This window comes from Equus quagga, chromosome 16 (assembly GCF_021613505.1).
Source record: "Equus quagga isolate Etosha38 chromosome 16, UCLA_HA_Equagga_1.0, whole genome shotgun sequence".
In the NCBI taxonomy this organism is placed as follows: Eukaryota; Metazoa; Chordata; class Mammalia; order Perissodactyla; family Equidae; genus Equus; species Equus quagga.
The window spans coordinates 65,518,087-65,537,550 of NC_060282.1; the positions used below are offsets into that span (position 1 = coordinate 65,518,087).

General features: G+C 40.1%; 1 protein-coding gene across 1 annotated transcript in view; it reads right to left on the reverse strand.

Moving 5' to 3' along the window:
• The window catches only part of ARFGEF1 (ADP ribosylation factor guanine nucleotide exchange factor 1), a 150,428-nt gene extending 135,889 nt beyond the window's left edge, over positions 1-14,539 (reverse strand). Inside the window, exon 1 of the mRNA XM_046641682.1 lies at positions 14,266-14,539. Coding sequence (XP_046497638.1) covers positions 14,266-14,389 — 124 coding nt within the window. The 5' untranslated portion in view covers positions 14,390-14,539. The remainder of the gene's footprint in view (positions 1-14,265) is intronic.
• Positions 14,540-19,464: the final 4,925 nt, after the last annotated feature.

Genomic DNA, 19,464 nt, shown 5'->3' on the forward strand with positions numbered 1-19,464 from the left:
GGTAAATAAATGTAACTATCATCCAATCATCTCTCTTTGATGTCAGCAATCTTTCTTGGTTTTATTTTCTATTTCAATAAGAAGCTCACTACTTGTCTTTGTGGAGTTATTTTTTTTTCCTTTTTCCTCTCTTACCCTACATTTAAATACCACAGGCTCGGGGGCAGGCCCCGTGGCCGAGTGGCTAAGTTCGCGCACTCCACTGCAGGCGGCCCAGTGTTTTGTAAGTTCGAATCCTGGGCGCAGACATGACTCTGCTCTTCAAATCACGCTGAGGCGGCATCCCACATGCCACAACTAGAAGGACCCACAACTAAGAATATACAACTATGTACCGGGGGACTTTGGGGAGAAAAAGAAAAAAAATAAAATCTTTAAAAAAAAAATACCACGGACTGGGGGAAGAAAATAAATAGATATTTTTGCATTACAGAAAAGTTCTTTAGAAGCATATAGACTCGAGTGACATACACTTATAACAACCTTACAAATATTTTATTGTAGTTCTACCACAAGACAATGAAATGTCTCATATTTGTCAAAATTTCCTGTATTTGCAACATTTTTTGTATGTATACCTATACATATTTGTTCTACGAAAAATACTAATATATAATCTGTTTTTTCCACTCCCTCAACTTCCCATATCAATAAATATATTTCCCCCACATTACTCCTCAGTGTTTTGTAGTATTCCATTGTACGGGCATACTATTATTTAACCAATCCCATGTTGTTGATGATTTGAGTTATTTTCAACATTTAGCAATTATAAAGAGCACAATGATGAATCAACTTGTACATATATGTTCAGGACATGTCTGAATATTTTCTAACAATTTTCTATAAGTAGAATTCGAAATAAAGGGAATGAGAGAAAAGAGTGGATAGACGAAGGAGACAGAAAAAGGAGAGAAAAGAAAGGAAAAAAGGAAAAAGAAGAGAGGTGTGATAAGACAGATTAAAAAAACAGATGTAAAACAGTACGTCTAAGTTTACCAGCAAAGTTGCTGTTTTATCATTTTCAGGAATTCCTATTAAGTTTACCTAGGCTGAAACTCTTCCTTGCACTCTCAAGAAACTGAACTATAATAATTCCTTCTTTGGAAGCTTATTTTCTCTTCCTAGATATCTGTGCGATTTTTTTATCCTTAATTTTAAATAATATTGCTAGACTGAGACTTCTAAGAGTCTCTCTACATTGAGTTGTTTTCTTCCTGGAATATGGCAGTTTGTACACACAGGCGTTTTTTAAGTGCAGTGGTTTTCTTCAATATGTCTTTGATTATTGCTTTTTTCCTAATTTTGAATTTTTAAGGTTTTTGTTTAGGAAAAAGAATTATACATATATTAGACGACTTTGTTTTCTGTCCTCCATACCTAGCTCTTCTCTCTCATCCTTTTAGCTTCTTCTCATTACTCCAATGTCTAGTAATAGACTGCCATCATCTGGTTTTCCACAACATAGTGAATTTTCCTCCGTTTCCACAACTTAGTGGTCATTTGGAAGGTTGTTAACCAGATGTCAGGATACCCTCTGATTATTTTTAAATTGATTCCTTTGCTTTAAAATATGTCTGTATGAACCAAGAATGTTCTCATATATCTATGCTGATAGACTCTGAGGGTTTGAAAAGGAGGAAGGGAGAGCAATAAGGGAAACTGGGTAGGAAATGAACATAAAAGGAGTGGTTCCAAAAAAAGAAACTGAAATACTGTGATAACTTTTTTTAAAATATAAAATTCAGGACTAAAATAAAACTTTTTAAAAAACAAAAATGGAAAAAGTGAGGAAAAGCAAACATTCCTGACACTTAATTTCCAAAGTGAAAGATATTTTCATTTTCTTATATATCTCGTGGAGAGCCAAATTATTAACAGTGACTATCCTAGACAAAATATTTAGGGACATTAATTTACTGAATCAACAAAACCTTTACATTAAGAAGTTTTAGTCAAACAAACTAGTGAGAGAGATCTTAATTAGGGAGACATTACATAGAGCAGCATTAGACATGCATGAGTGGCAAAATCAAACAAGGCTCCTTATTTGCTATTAATGAAAGATTATATAACTTAAATAAATGTTAAAGACAGAAAACTTCAATGAGACCAAATTGGTAGAAGTTATTTGGGGGAGCATTACAAAAAGATAAGAAAAAAATCAAGGGATAGTCAATTTAATAATATAAAATTTAAAACCACTAATTATTCATAATATATTTTTAATTTAGTAATAAAACAGAAAAGACTAATCATTCCTAAAGACATTTTTTATTCAAACCTGGAAAAACCAAACAAAAAGAATTATAATGGTGATGATTTTTGAAGGCCTTTCTTTTTTAGGGAAACCAGATTTTTGCATATTAATCACCTAATCAACTGTGCTTTTTGAAATGTAAAAGAAAATTAAGAACTGAAAAAATTTTTGTTTTAACTATTTCAAAAGGAAAATAACTCAATGAAGACATAACCACGTATAAAAGTTTAAGACCACACACTTGGGGATACTTGTTGACTCTAAGGGAAGCATGTGCTACACATTATTAACAAAAGCACCTTTCCTTCTAATCTGCCATTCAAGAGTCTTCTCTAATAGCCACAGAAATAGGGGCTGGGTGTGGGAACAAAGAGAAAATACTTTCACTTCATATATACAAACACACGGATTCATTATTGCATTTAGGGAAAAAAATACATTCTGATAATATAAGTTTAATTTTTGTCCATGTATCTTCTAGCAAAACAGTTGCAGACACAGTTAGTACTTACTATAAAACTTCTGTTCTCTAATCATTGTAAAATACTTATTTTGGACACTGGTATGGTTTTTTTAAAGCTTAACTATTAATTGTTAACTTAAGCATTAACTGTTATCAAACATGCTAAATCTTATTTCTACTCTTCACTATTACTAGAAGATACATGTGGTTCCATTTTATCTTCTACAGATTCAAGCACATTAGAAATTACACATGAGCTTTTGCTTGTCACTGCATTAAACACATTCTCACTTACCATATAAGAACTAACCCTTAAGGAATAGAAGTATGAGGACCCAAAAAAATAGATGAAACAAAATAATCAACTTCTTCCCAACTATAATACTTTTTATCTGATGTATAAGAATAAAAGGTAAGAAACGCTGATTATTATATGTTAATACTATGCTAAGAATAAGCATTAGAGAACACAATAGAAAATCCTATAACTATTTGGAAAAAGAATCAAGCATTATTATAAAAAAATAAATAAGGGGCAATGTAGGACCAATCGATCCTATCAGATACCACGTTAGGCACTATTCTAATACAAACTGAGAATGACATGGAATAAGATATGGTAAAATGTTTTCTAAATTACTTAGTAACTGCTTTTCAACATCTGACTATCAATTCAAAGGGAGAAAATGAACTTATAAAATACATACCTCATACTATATCCTAATAAAACTCAAGAAAAAAAGTATGAAAAAATCAAATAAAACTTATAGAAAACAAAAGTACACCTATTGTAACTATAAAGAGGAGCTTTTATGTCTCTGTTTTCTACTTTTAAAACAAAAAAACAATGCCAAGGAAAGATGAAAGGGAATGGTTACATAAAAACGGATCAAAGCCAATAAACTAAAGAGAGCAAATACCCTGTCTCTTTTTCCTAGGTACTCTGATGTACACTCGCACCAAGCACTGGGGGGTACATTTATGGCAGTTTTGCCTAAGGAACAAGAGCCATAAAAGACCACACTCTAATCCAGCAAGTTCAATCTTAGAGTCTATTTTAAATAATTCTGCATATATAACAAACATTCAGTGAATTTTCCAGGGATTAATTTAAAAAAAAGGAAAAATCTACGCAACAAAATTTAAATGTAAATATCCCCAAACTCAAAAACATTTAAACAAATGACACATTATTAAAATGCTAGGCAGGAAGACAACATAGACATGTAGATAAATATAAAATGATAAGGAGGGGCCAGTCCTGTGGCACAGCGGTTAAGTGCGCACATCCGCTTCAGTGGCCCAGGGTTCGCCGGTTCGGACGCCGGGTACGGACATGGCACCGCTTGGCACACCATGATGTGGCAGGAATCCCACACATAAAGTAGAGGAAGATGGGCATGGATGTTAGCTCAGGGCCAGTCTTCCTCAGCAAAAAAAGGAGGACTGGCAGCAGTTAGCTCAGGGCTAATCTTTCTCAAAAATATAAATAAATACATAAAATAAAATGATGATGAGAGACTATAAAACTGAAAATTATGAAAATTATACAATAATTACATTTATATACTTATAAAAGAAGCCATTGAGATATACAACCAGTTATTTTTAGGTAACAAAGTCTTATTTGTAATTTCCTATGACATTTTAATAAGATTTTATTTCAATTTTTAAAATGATTTGAAAATACTACAAAATATTAAGATAAAAAGCAAGTGAGGGGCCGGCTCCGTGGCTGAGTGGTTAAGTTTGCCCGCTCTGCTGCGGCGGCCCAGGGTTCGGACATGGCGCCGCTCATCAGGCCACGTTGAGGCAGCATCCCACATCCCACAACTAGAAGGACCTGCAACTAATATATACAACTGTGTGTGTGGGTGGGGGGGGGGGAGGTTGGGGAGATAAAAAGCAGGAAAAAAAAAAAAAAAAGACTGGCAACGGTTGTTAGCCCAGGTGCCAATCTTTTTTTTTTTTTTAAAAAAAGGAAGATTGGCAACAGTTGTTAGCCCAGGTGCCAATCTTTAAAAACAAAAAAAAAAACAAGTGAGAGTATTTTTAAAAGATTAAGAACACAAGTATAATAAAAGCTAGCCTATCCAAAATCCTTGGGTTGAATTTTGAATTTTCCAAATGGCTTAAATCATTAAAATTTAACTTTAAAATTTTGTTAAAGATCTTAGAAAGACAGAAGAAATAAACAGGAATCTACAAGACTTCTTAAGCAGAACACAGAATAAAATGATCTTTTGCATGATGTACTCAAGGATGCCATTATGAACACACAGTACATAAACACTCTCAAGACGCACTGAAATGTACACAGCCGTATTTTCCTTTATTGCTGTTCCTCAGTTGTTTCTTTGTTAAGTATTCTGCCCTTTCTCTTTCTATAGAAGCCCTTCTCTCTCTTTCTGTATTTGTTATCTGTAAACAGTTTTGTCCTTAAGGGGTGCAGGTCAGGACAGCCACGTTACACCAAAAGGCACTCATATTCCGACTCCGCTAAACACAAGCTCTAAACCTCAGTTTCTCCATTTGCAAAATACAAATAATAATAGCACATAAGCACACAGGGTTGTTTTGAGGACTGAGATAAAGCCAAGAATGTACTTACTTGGCACAGAACTTGGCATACAGTAAACACTCAGTAGACATTAGCTATTTCTTTTCCTCCTATTACCTTAGAAATTAAATAGCTCAATTTTTTGAAGAATATGCTTGTTCATATTCGTGTGTGTGCATGTATGTTGTGTAGAATAAAGTCTGGGAAAAAAACTTCAAAATTTAACCGCGTTTCAATGAGATAATACTTCATAACAACTAGGATGGCTAAAATAAAAGAATTAACAACTGTTGGCTCACAAGGATGTAGGAGAAACTCATTTGTTACTAGTGGGAATATAAAATGGTGCAACCACTTTGGAAAACAACTTAGCACTTTCTTAAAAAGTTACACATAAATTTATCATATGACCCAGCAGTTCCACCCCTAGGCATCTACCCAAAAGAAAAAAAATTCAGGAGCCAGCCTTGATGGCTTATTGGTTAAAGTTTGGCGCTCTCCACTTAAGCGTCCCAGGTTAAGTGCCTGGTCAGGGAACCACACGACTCATCTGTCAGTAGCCATGGTGTGGCAGGGGCTCACACAGAGGAATTAGAAGGACTTACAACTAGAATATACAACTATGTACCAGGCTTTTGGAGAGGAGGAAAAAAAAAAAAAAGGAAGAATGGCAACAGATGTTAGCTCAGGTCAAATCTTTCCCAGAAAAAAAAAAAAGCAAGAAAGATAAACTTCGGTCCACATAAAGACTTCCACACAAATATTCATAACAGCATTATTCATTCAACCCAAATGTCCATCAACCATGAACAGATAAGCAAAATGCAGTACACCCACAGTGTGGAATACTAAATACAGCAATGAGAAGAAGTGAAATACTGATACGATGTGAATGAACCTCAAAAACATCATACTTAGTCAAAAGAAGCTAGACACAAAAGACAACTTATGTATGACTGCACTTATCTGAAATGTCCAGAAAAGGTAAATCTAGAGACAGAAAGAAGATTAGTGGACACCTGGAGCTGGGGGTGGCAATATGGATTAACTGTAAATGGGCACTAGGGACCTTACTACGGTGATGGAAATGTTCTAAACTGGATTATGGTGATGGTTGCACAACTCAATAAATTTACTAAAAATCATTACATTTAAAATGGGCAGATTTTACAGTACACAAATTATACCTCAATAAAGTTGTTTTTCATAAGGTTAACAATAGTTATCTCCAGCAAACAGTGCCATGGATGATGTTGCCCCTAGTTTTACTTTTGAAAATGGTTTGAAGAAAAGGATTTGTTTATAAAAAAAATAAAAAGTAAACTCCCAAATTTATTGGACTTATGTGTAATTAAAAGTAAACAGACTGAGTAAAGGCAGAGGGACTCTCCTCTAATTTTACTGATTATTTCATTTCTTAGGAAGGTTCTGGATTGACGAGGGTTGTTAAACAGCTGATTAAGTGAAGTCTCACCACACACCTTTTCAGATTCAAAGGTGAGGAAAAAAATTAACTGTCCCACAGTTTTTTAAGATACTGCCAGAAGTAATATTGTGATATGATTTTTTTCTCCCCTGAGGAAGATTTGCCCTGAGCTAACATCCATTGTCAATCTTTCTTTTTTTGCTCAAGGAAGATTCACCCTGAGCTAACATCTGCGCCAATCTTCCTCTATTTTGTATGTGGTTCACCACCACAGACAGCATGGTGGCCGCTGACTGGTACAGGTCCATGCCCAGGAGCCGAACCCGGGCTGCCAAAGTGGAGTGTGTGGAACCTAACCATTAGGCTACAGGGCCAGCCCAGTAATATGAAATATTTTAAAGACTGTTTTCCACAACCTTTCCTAAATGAAAAGCTAACATAGGCTATATAGACCAATTTAGTTATATCAAGTCTAAATCTAAGCCAAACAAAAACATCAAAAGTAGAACACAGGGGCTGGCCTGATGGCACAGTGGTTAAGTTCGCATGTTCTGCTTCGGCGGCCCAGGGTTTACTGGTTCAGATCCTGGGTGCAGACATGGCACCGCTTGGCAAAAGCCATGCTGTGGTAGGCATCCCACATATAAAGTAGAGGAAGATGGGCACGGATGTTAGCTCAGGGCCAGACTTCCTCAGGAAAAAAAAAGAGGAGTATTGGCAGCAGATGTTAGCTCAGGGCTAATCTTCCTCAAAAAAAAAAAAAAAAAGAACATAAAACTTTTAAATACTTGGGCCCAGGACTCTTTTTCAACAAGTTTTTCAAGAGGCTCACCCACACTAAAGCCTCAGAATAATCGCTTTCTAGATTCATGAAAGAGAGACCAGCCAAAGACAGTATTGATTATTTAAACATTTATATGGTATACTTTATAAATGAAAGCTCAAATAAATCAAACAGGGTCTGAAAGATTAGGATAAAGGGAACTTTTATTAGTTTTCTAGGGCTGCCTTAACAAATTACCACAAACTTGATGGCTGAAACAACAGAAATTTGCTCTCTCACAGTTCTGGAGGCCAGAAGTCTGAATTCAAGGTGTTGGTTGAGCCATACCACTGCTGATGGCTCCAGGAAAGAACCCTTCCTTGCCTCTTCCTAGCTTCTGATGACTCTTGGTGTTCATTGGCTTATGACAACACAACTCCAATTTACGCTTCTATTTCACATGGCCTTCTTCTTTTCTGTGTCTCTGTGTCCCATCCTCTGCTTGCAATAACACCCGTTACTGGATTTAAGACTCACACCAAATCCAGGATGATTTCATCTCAAGAACCTTAACTAATTACATCTGCAAAGATCCTAATCCAGAAAGGGGCCAGGACTAGTTGTGTACTGTAATCAATACTATGTGAAAGGCTTATTCCCTTAGGAAGAAACCTCACTGGAAAAAAATTGACAATTCAAATTTGAAATTGTCTTGGGCATTCTCAGTATAAATATCTTACATTTTAATTGTGTCCTTTTCTCAGTAGAAAATATCCTATCATACTATCAAGAAATTCTACTGTTAAAAAATTGTAGGGGCCAGCCCCATTGCCTAGTGGTTAAGTTCAGCAGGTTCTACTTTGGCAACCCAGGTTCAGGTCCCAGACAGAGACCTACACCACTTGTCAGCAGCCATGCTGTGATGATGACCCACATACAAAACAGAGGAAGACTAGCACACATGTTAGCTCAGAGTGAATCTCCCTCAGCAAAAAAAAAAAATCTAAAATACATGTAAAGGGTTGGATGAAAATGTTTTACTGTATAACTTATTTCCCAAAAGCTGTTTCTTTCCTGGTATTTCCCATCATGGTAAATGCTATCTTCAAACATCCTGAAGCTCTGGCTACAAGATAGCTGTCGGACAACCAACTCATAAGCAAATTCTATGAACTCCTTTAAAATATATTACAAATGCAACCAATTCTCACTCTCTCTACTACTATCAGCCTAGTGTAAATCGCCATCATCTCTGGCCAAAGTGAGCCTTTTAAAATGCAAATCTACTATGTCATTCCCCTGTACAAAACTCCAGTGTCTTCCATCACAGATAGAATAAAATCCAAAGGTGCCCTCCTCTCCTACCAACACTCTTCTCACTCTCCTCGCAGCCACAAAAGCTGCCTTTCATCCTGGAATGTACCAAGCACACAGCTATCTTGCTTTTGCCTCTGTTTCTGTTTCATCCAGGTATCTGAAAGGATGAATCTCTTCCGTCACTTCTCTGCTGAAATGTCACCTCATAAGAGAGGCCTTTCCTGACAACACTATCTAATGTCACACTCCCAGTCATTCTCCCTTTACCCTTCTAAAATATTTCTTCAGATAATAACAATCTGACAATATAATATATATTACTTTGTTGTTTACTGTCAGCCTCAACCCAAAAGAATTTAAGTTCCATGAAAGCATGCTTGGTTCACTGCTGGACGCCCAGCCCTGGAACAGTATCTGACACATACTAGTTCAACAACCATCTGAATAAAGAATATATCTAATTTTGAATGACAATAATAATTTATTTATGCACTTTTCCTTTTCAAATATCCCCTGCTCCATTTTTTGAGGAATATTATGACAAATAATTCCCCAAATTATTTCCCATTCACAATAAATTTCTGTCCTGCTTTGAAAAAACAATTACCAACAAAAGTTTCTCTACAAGTTAAACATCAGGAGAGTCAAATCAGCTGCCTGCCGTTAGATAGGATGGGAAAGAAAAGAAAGAGCTAGTAAGCAAGCAGTCCTCTGATCTTGATAACACTCTTCCCAAATGCTCCTTATTTCTGACCTTCTTCTCCTTCCCAGACTGTCTACAGGACTCCTGCTTTCCCAAAACACATGATTCTTCTACAGAATGGTCTCATCAGTAGTTGGGCTGTTGTATCTGCTCTGCCTTTCTTTATCTTAAACAGTGTCCCAAAGTAAATTCCAAGGAACAATGTTTCCTAGGAGTGTTAGCGGATACTAAAAAGGGTCAAATAAATTTGGGAAAAACTTCACTAAACAAAATCAAGCAGGTTTTTTTCTTAGAGGACTTTTCAGAATCTTAACTATGTTAATGTGCATTGTAAATCTTCACAATGGAAAGAGTACACACTGTAACCCAAACTTATTTTTTTCAACTCAAACTTAATAGAATCTTTCTTTCAGTCATTTCATTCATTACGCTCTTTTTTCTAGCTATCTCAAAAATTCTGGCAGCCTGGCTTGCTGAAAGCACCTTTACTTTAGATACGAAGGAAGATATAAAAGGAGATCTGCTAATGGATTTAAATCATAATTAAAATGTTCACTGTCTGCAGGGTATTATTTAGAAGTGAGTCATTATTTTTTCATAAATGGTGGAGTGACAAAAATTAATGAAATTACCAAAAGCAGCATAAAACCTAGGCCAAAAGCATTCAAGTAATTTCCTCTCCACCTATATATTCCTTTTTTTTTTTTAAAGATTTTATTTTTTCCTTTTTCTCCCCAAAGCCCCCCAGTACATAGTTGTATATTCGTTGTGGGTCCCTCTAGTTGTGGCATGTGAGACGCTGCCTCATCGTGGTCTGATGAGCAGTGCCATGTCTGCGCCCAGGATTCAAACCAACGAAACACTGGGCCGCCTGCAGCAGAGCGCGCGAACTTAACCACTCGGCCACGGGGCCAGCCCCTATATATTCCTTTTTTTATAATACTGTTAACCAAAATCAGGGTGGGATTGGCAGTGCAGAAGGAAGCAAGTTCCGTAAATTTTTAGCCTAAATATTATATTTACATTTCTGAGGGAGACTACAGTTATAGGTAATGGACACTTATATAAGAAAACTAAATCAGTAAGATCACTTTAAAATATGATGAACACCACAAATTCACACCCTGTCTGCTGCAAAAATTACTTCTCTAACCAATTCCTTTCTTTCTCCATCATTCTCCCATATCTCTGCTGGGAAACCACCCTTACACTGCCCCTGTATGCGTCCCACGCTTCTAAAACCTTCTTCTGGTCACCCATTTCATTCCTATTCCAGTCACCCCTTTCACTTCTATTCTGTATCAGTGCTGGCCAGCCTCCATCCGTGAACTCGTTCATCCTAATATTTGCAGAACATCTTCATAGATATCTGATGCTAGAAGCAGAAATTAAAGGAGTCACAGCCCTAACATCAAAGAAACTCCTGAAACTTAGAGGCCTGACCAGAATATGGCTCAACTGCACCCACTCCAAGACAAACAATGCTACCTTCAAGCCCAATCCCGCAACAATCCTAAATTCTTTGAAACTAAAAATAGCTCAGCTGTTGTCTCAGCTGCCAGCAGATGGCCAGACTATTTTTAATTCAGGATTCTAGAGAGCAGGAATGGATCAAGCTAAGCTAGGGCAGCCTAGAAGCTCTGCAAAGTTCAGTGTTCGCTGCAGAGAGCTGTAGAGGGGCAAGTACCAAGAGAGGGCAACCTAGAGCAGGTCCTGGGCCTGTGGGCTTCACACTGATTGTAACAACGCAAGTGTGAGAGGTTTTGTTTGTTTCTTTCTTTTATTAAGCATTGTTTACTTCAAAAGAAAGTCTGACATGTAAGAGTATTTGATAAAACTTTTAAATAATTTTCATCCCCTTTAAAGGTTTTATTATTTATTTTTCTTTTTGTGAAAATAAAAGTTCCTTTATGTAGCGTCTTTGAGAAGGGATTCTGTTTTAATGAAGTAAAATCTCCCCTAATCTAGATAAGGTTTCCTAAAAATTATACTTTAACAAAAAAAATAGTTTTTTTAAAGAATATGTGATGAACTGTAATTTCATGACTATTGTTTACAGAAAACCTATTTATAATTAGCCATTATGTTAAAAGGTGACTGAATTAATTTCGAATACCAGAGCTCTGAAATCTACTCACATGCCAATAAGGTGATTTTAAAACAAAGGATTAAAAGTCTGACATACTATGTATTTTCTTGTTTACTGTCCGTCTCCCTTCAGCTCCATGGTAAGTGTTCAATAAATTTGAAGGGGACAATGAATGCAGGCAGGTATATTCAGAAGGTCTACTCAGAAAGTCTATTTAGAAGGATTATAACACCCACCTCTGTACCTCCACCATCCAACTCCTATCCACTCACAACGTACAGACCAGGGATGATCAAACCAGGTCATTCCAGTTTACTTTCTCCTCCTGCTTGATGGCTACATGGGTTATCAAGAGCCCAAAGTGGGCCTGGCCCAGGTCTCAGCAGTGAAGAGGAAAGGGGAAGTCTACAATAGTTTCCAGAGACAATGCATATTGGGGGATACCATCTTACTGCAAGACACTATATTTTCTGCAAAGATGAAATGAGCCCTCCCTATCAACTTATGTTTGGGTGATAATGTAGATGGATGATCAGAAGGGAAGAAACAAAGTTCACTAGAAATTAACTACCCTAAGATTGCTCAGTGAGATTTTGTAGGAGGCTAAACTAACTTTTATGAAATGTGAGAAAAGGTCTTATACATCTCAGGTAAAGAAAGTACTCTGGTGCCCAGGCCCTGCCTGGGTAGTCATATTCCTCACACTCAGCTTCTGCTAATCATACAGAAGGAACAAAAAAGAAAAAACTAGCAAAATCTGGAATAGAGAATCCTGGTACGCTGGCACACACACTACCAAGTAGTTCCTATGTCTCAAAACGGCAAGGACCAACCTATAGGCCCTCTAAAGGTGCCAATCAAGAGGGCAGGAATATTCAAGACACAACTTAACAGAATAGTGCATTCACATTCTTGGCACATTAGAGGGGAGGTGGCCTTACAATCATTAAGTCCAATATCCTAATTTGACAGAGAAGGAAACTAAGGCCCAGGGACCATACTGCAATGTAACAGAACTGGGATTTGAACCTAAAATACCAGACTCTCCTTCCAGTGAGCTTTCCATTAAAATACATTTACTTATATTAGCATTTTGGAGAGGAAAAATTCATGTACACAACACACTTTATTTCTTCAGTCTAATACTTATAACTTAGTATATTAAAAATATACTCTAATATGGAAAATCTGGCCTCAAAAACTAAAACTTGTGAGAATCTCTTGAGTTCTTGAATCTGCAAGTTATTCATAAACCTACAATAATTCTTTTAAAAATTCTAAAAATCACTCTCTCCCTCATCCCACCCCAATTTAATAACTATTCCTTTCAGGACCTAGATATAAATTCAATTTTTACCATTGTACAATGTCTTCTCATTCACCTGGAACAGTCTTTTGTTAGCTACAAGAATAACAAATGGTAAACTTCTGATCCACGAGGGGTCAAAAAACTAAACTATACTACAGATTCAAAAATTTTAAATGAAATTTCTTCAATAATGTTTTTCATATCACCACTTTTAAGGATCCAAAAAAGAAGGAAAAAACAGCATAGCTTATTATAGCAAGTTAAAAAGTAGTCTATTTATTTTAGTAATTAAAAGGCAAAGTTGCTTTTAAGCTGTCTTGACCCTTTACTCTAGCATACATTTGAGTTATCCTGGATTTTTTTTCCCCCTCAAGAACGCTGTTTTCCAAAGCCCGTTTAACAAGCTTCATTTTCTCATCAATTTGATCGAGTCTATTTCCTGTGCTACAAAATAAGGTGTAAGCATTAGGAACTCATCTTCGTGTTAAGCGTCCTAGTCTCTCCTTAAATGATTTCATCTTTGATGGATGCAACAGAGTTGTCAGTGTTTCCCCTTTAACAATTCCTCGTCTGCCCGTCCTCGCTATAGGTATTGTTTGGACTGACCCTTCTATGGGGTTCATCACACTACATCTCTTCCGTCTGAACTAGAAATCACAATTCAAGCTTGAGAGCAGCTGCCCCTGTCCAGACATGTGGCTGGTGGGTGTCATTGTCTTTTTCCTTTTCCCCATTTAAACCCCCCCCCCCCCCCACCCCGCTTCCTCATCACTAAAACCAGCTTATCTAAAGGTCCTTTCCTTCCCCGCCTTTATATCGCCACCCCCACCCCTTAACCTCCGGTCTAGTTCTTCCAGGTCAGCCCAGTCAGATACAACATTACTCTATGTTTTTCCTGTGGCGGAGGCGGACAGATGTCAGAACGGGCTGCACCTCTTGCAAAGCCCTTCTCGAGACTGTCAACAAGGGAACAACTTCAGCCTCTGTTCCCAAAGTACCACGCCAAACGATAAAGTTATCGAAATTACGATACGGAACCCTTCCCACGCCCAATCCCGACAAATCAGCTCCACCTCAATTTCCAAACTAATAAACAACAACTCGTCTTCTAGTTCATCACAAAGGGTGGAATCCCGTCCGCACCGCAAGGTCCACCGACACAATCTCCTCACTCTCCAGTCGATCCCAAGCCCAGCTAACTGCCCTTCCTCCTCCAGTCTGCCTCTGCCCCACAGCCAGGCGACTTACTGTCAACTCCAGCCGGGCAGCAGAGAGCCCGGCCAGGGCTCCCTGAGGTCAGCCGCGCCGGCCCAGGGCGAACCCCCGGGCGACCCCGCCGCCCCCCCGCCCCCGCCCGGGCCTCCTCCCCGCTCACCTAACGCCACCTCACACGCCTTGCGCAGCTGGGAGTGATGCGCCTTCTTCACTTCCTTGTCGGCCAGAATCTTCTCCAGGGCCCGGGTCAGGAACATGTTCTTCGTCTTCTTGCCCTCATACATGGACGCAGAGGAGGCGGCAGCGGCTCGTCCGACCCGCGGCTCCCGGCGGCTGGAGGGGGGAGGAGGAGGGGAGGAAGCGCGGAGAGAAAGGCGAGGGGGTGGAGGTGGGGGAGAGGAGGCGTGGAGGGCAGCGGCAGGAGCAGGAAGGGGCGGGCGGGCGAGCGGGACCAGCCGCGGTCCCGCCGCGAGCTTCACCGCCCCCCGAAAGGCCGCCCCTGGAGGGCCGCGCCCGTCGGACCTCTGCTTCGCCCGGCCCGGGGGTCGCTTCCCGGCCACCTCCCTCACTCGCCCCTCCGGCCCGGGGGCGGCGAGGGAGCCCAGCCCGGGAGGCCGGCTGCCGGGGGCCGAGGGCCGAGGCGGCGGCGGCGGCGGCGGCGGCTCAGAGGCCCGGCGAGAGCAGGGCTGCCCTGGCTACTGTGGGGATTAGCACCCGCCGCGGCAGCGGACCGGCCTCCATCACCGCCGACCTGCCCCGGCCGCCATGTTGGGAGGAAACGACGCGTCACGCAGCGGCCGAACGGCTGCAGGGGAGGAAGCAGCGGCGGCGGCGGCGGCGGCGGCGCTGCCTGCCCAGAGCAGCCGCGGCGCCGGGAGGCAGGGGGCGGAGGGCGGCGCGGGAGGAGCTGCCCGAGCCGCAGCGCTACGGCGGCCCGGCGGGGCCTCGCCGCCTCCCGCGTTCGCCTGCAGGGTGGTGTGGGGCGTGGCGCGCGTCCTGCGGCGCCGCGCCGGGCGCGTCGGGCTCCTTGCGGCGGCGCGGCGGCGGGACCCGGGGACCTCGGTACCCCTGCTCCAGCTGGGTGAACGGCGCTGCCGGCTACGCTGCCTCCGCTTTTCCGACTGACGGGAGGTCCCGTTGGTGGGAGCGCAGTCCCTTCCGCTCCTGGGGCTGCGGAAACACCCGCATCGCCCATACTCAGCCCGGCTGTATTTCCACCCGCCGCGCTCGACTCTCAATTTCTTTCCCAGGTGCACGAAACTGCTATCCGGGACTGTGCCCTCCGACTACCTCAGGGAAGCTTCTCTCTTGGGAAGAGTAAACTAAAGCCAATTTAGCAAGGATTCCGGAATGTTTCACTTTTTCATCTCTGTAGGATAAATCGGTAAACTCTAGATTTAAGATCATTTCTGAATTGAGTTAAGCGAACAAGTGAATGCTGCTGATTGATGTGGTCCGTCAGAGCTCTGTGTTTCTGTGCCTTTAATATTCAGATTCAGTGCAGGACATGAAAACCAGTTTCCGAATGGAAAAGCTCTAAGTACAAACCGATTATCACACACGCACACGTGACCATGTGTCTGCTTTGATACCAAAGAATTAAAATTTCTACAGTGTTTCCTTCAGAGCAGAAAATTTTAAAGAATACTCTAAAAATGTATGCGAAGAATTTACTTACGTGGTGCTCTAGGAGCACGTCTCTATGTTCAAATCTACTGTGTGGCTCTGTCAACTCAGGGTCCCAAATTGCTAGAACGTGTTTCTCGCAGTTCTGATCCATTCGATTGCCTTGACTACAGACGTGACCTAATGCAACTATCCAAACCTAAGAATGGAGAAACTGTGAAGTGACAAGATTTGGGACAGGCGAAAAACCATAAGAAATAAAAATGAAAACCTTGAAGGTGACCCTGAATTCAAGTGGACAAATAGATTAATTTTTAAAACTTTCTTGTCCTGAGAAACAAATCTGTAAGTTCATTAATTTCATTTTAAAGCCTATCTCTAAATTCCTGGAAATTAGAGATTCAGCCTACTCATAGATCAGACACAATACTGATTTCTATGGACACGCTGATAGATTATAAACTTTATAAACTTTTTGAGAGCAAGCTCCGTTTCTAATTTATCTTATTTCTTCCTAATGCCGGCGTTGTGCTAGGCGCTGTTGAAGGTGCTAGCTGATCACCAAGTCCATTTACTCTTCTCAGTACAGAGGTACACTGTGTTCCCCAGCCTCCCTTTGCAGTTAGATGTAGCCATCCAGGCTTAGCTCATTGAAAAACAGAAGTGTTCCACAAGTAATCTTCCATGCTCTTTCCCCTTCTATGGTCACATGCTGAAGATGGCAGAGCCACAAGTTAGGAGTCTGGGTCCTTGAATTACCATTTGGGGGAGAGCCATCCATTCATCAGGAATATTTGTTTTGGACTTTACATGAACAAAGTAAACTCAGCTGTATTTAGCAGCTAGCTTTATCCTAAACAATACACTTGGCATTCATTAATGAATAATACAGATGGAGATCTTTGCTGTTGAAGTGCTCAGAGTCTACTGCATAGCACATATACGTATCACAATATGTATTCATGTTGTCTGCTTACTTGTTTATTGATTGGTTGTCTGTTTCCTTCATAAGAGCAAGGACTTCATCCGTTTATTTGCTTCTATATGCCTAGCATAGTACCTGGCGTAGAGAAGGCCTTTGGTATAAACTTGTTGAATAGAAACTTGAATAAATGAAAGACACTGAGCTAAGTCAGGCATGACCCTTGCCCTTGTGGAGCTTATAGTATATAGTAGGGAAAAGAATATTAAACAAATAAATCACTAGTGAATATATAATTACAAATGTGTTAAGTGTGATTAAAGTAAAGGGTAGAGCGTTATGAGGAGATCTACTTTAGATTTTGGATTCAGGGATGGCTTCCTGAAGAAGTAAATTTAAACTGAGACCTGAAGGAAATTAGCCAAACTGTCGAGGAAGAACTTCCCAGGTAGTCTCAGGGTAGGGGGTAACTTGGCAAGTTTCAGCAACCGGAAGAAGGCAATATGGCTGAAAGTTGTCATGGGGAAATGGTGCCAGTAAGCATAAAGAGGGCACTAGAAACCAGATCTTATGTAATCTTGTAGGCCATGTTACGGGTTTGGGATTTCATCTCAATAGCAATAGAAATCTATAGAAGGGTTAAGTATGGAGTGAAGTGATCAAGTTAGTGATTGAAAAGTAATCCCCCTGTTCTGTGGAGAATGGATTAGAAGAGGACGAGAGTGGATGTGGGCAAGACAGTGAGGAGGTGATTACAACAGTGCAGCGTGGCTTGAGCTGGGGTCCAGGACCACCACACAAGGTTTTGGAGATCACATCTGCCAGAAAGACAGCAAATGGGGCTGTCTAATCCAGAGATTATAAAGTTTATAATCTCCAGCCTAGGGAAAGGGGCTCTTTTTTCTGATTTGCATAAACATTAGATAGACCTGTAGTGTCAGAGTGCTAGCAGGGCGGATGCAACAAAGCAGACAGATTTGAGATATCCTTTGGTGGCAGAATGGACAGGACTTAATAATGAATTGGAGTGAAGGTAAAAGAAAGGAAGAGGTCACAAATGAATGCCATGTTTCTGACCAGAGCCAGTGAATGAGTAGAAACGCTGTTTGAAGAGATAGCCAGAGCTGGGATAAGAGCAGATTTGACGGTGAGGGTGCAGCTTTCAGTTTTAGAAGAATCACCTCCTCTGAGATATGACCTGACCCTCTCAAAAGGAATGACCTCTACCCTCCTATCTCCCAGAGGACAATTCTCCTCCTTTGCTGAGTCTAGCACTTCACTCAAATGGTGGTGGTGATGGGCGGAGGTGGGGGCGGGGTGAGGGTAGGGGGTGTGCACCACCTTGGGAGGTGGACACTCTCACCCAATTTGAAACTCAAGATATTAACTCTGAACTGCCTGGAGCAAAATGTAAGGTAAAACTCTAAAATAAAGTTGATATTCTTGGAAGATAAAGGGGAAGATAATATTTTTAGTCTTTTATTGACAACTATAGGGGAGGGGGTAAGGGAAAAGGGTAAAGAGGTGCCAGGCTCAGGCAATTTTTACACGAAATTATGAGTATATTTCCCTGTATGTATGTTTCCTTTTATTTTTTAATTTTATTATTGTTGTTGCTTGGTGCTTATCCAACCTATTTAAATAAGAAATCCAATCTCAGTATTCATTTGCATGTGACTCCCTGCTATTTTCAAAACATTCAAATTCTATGTTTCTGAAATGCCTATCATCCTCTAAATTTTAAAATATATTTTCTTTCCTGAAGCTATTTTTTTTTTTAAAGATTTTTTATTTTTTCCTTTTTCTCCCCAAAGCCCCCAGGTACATAGTTGTGTATTCTTTGTTGTGGGTTCTTCTAGTTGTGGCATGAGGGACACTGCCTCAGCGTGGTTTGATGAGCAGTGCCATGTCCGCGCCCAGGATTCAAACTAACGAAACACTGGGCCGCCTGCAGCAGAGCTCACGAACTTAACCACTCGGCCATGGGGCCAGCCCTTTCTTGAAGCTATTTTTACCTCTCAGTCTGCAATCTTACCTTCCTGTCACCCAATTACTCTAATCATTTTCCCTTTCATTTATAACTTTGCTATATATTAGCTACCTTGACTTTTCTCTTTGGATGATATTTCCACTTTGGTTCCAAAGAGTCAAATAGCATCAAACAGCAGATGACTTGGTCTGGGTTTTAGCATCTCGGTTGATGTGCTTTATCATCATCCTTTTAAATATAGATATAAGTTCAGTGTAACATAAAAATTACATAAAATCTGAATAAATTTTTAATTAATACTGAATACATCTGATTGATGTTAAAAGCCAATATTAACATCAAAAATAGCATCATGTTCACTTGCCTAAAAAAACCATGACGCCTCAAGTAGTCTTTCACATGATCTCTAAATTCTTTTAGCTTTCAAAACATTCCATAAGCTGACCCTCCCCTGACTTTCCATCTAACTTCTCATTAGTAATGGTAGTAATAATAATAATTAAGATTTATATAGAGTTTATTATGAGCCAGACACAAGCCAAATGAAGAAGTTTCCATTATTAGCTCTGATTTATAACTGAAGAAACTGAGACATAGAGAATTTAGATAACTTGCCCAGATCATACAATTAGTAAGTGGTGGAGCCTAGATTACAGTTTGGAAAGTCTGGCTCCACAGCCCATACTCTAAACAACTAAGCTACACTGACTGCCTCTCTAAACAGCCTCCCGCCTCCCCTGAAATGCACCACTCAAGTTCCAGCCGAATCCTCCCCCAAGAGTCCCTCTTCCTTCCTTGCATCCCCACACCACATATCCAAA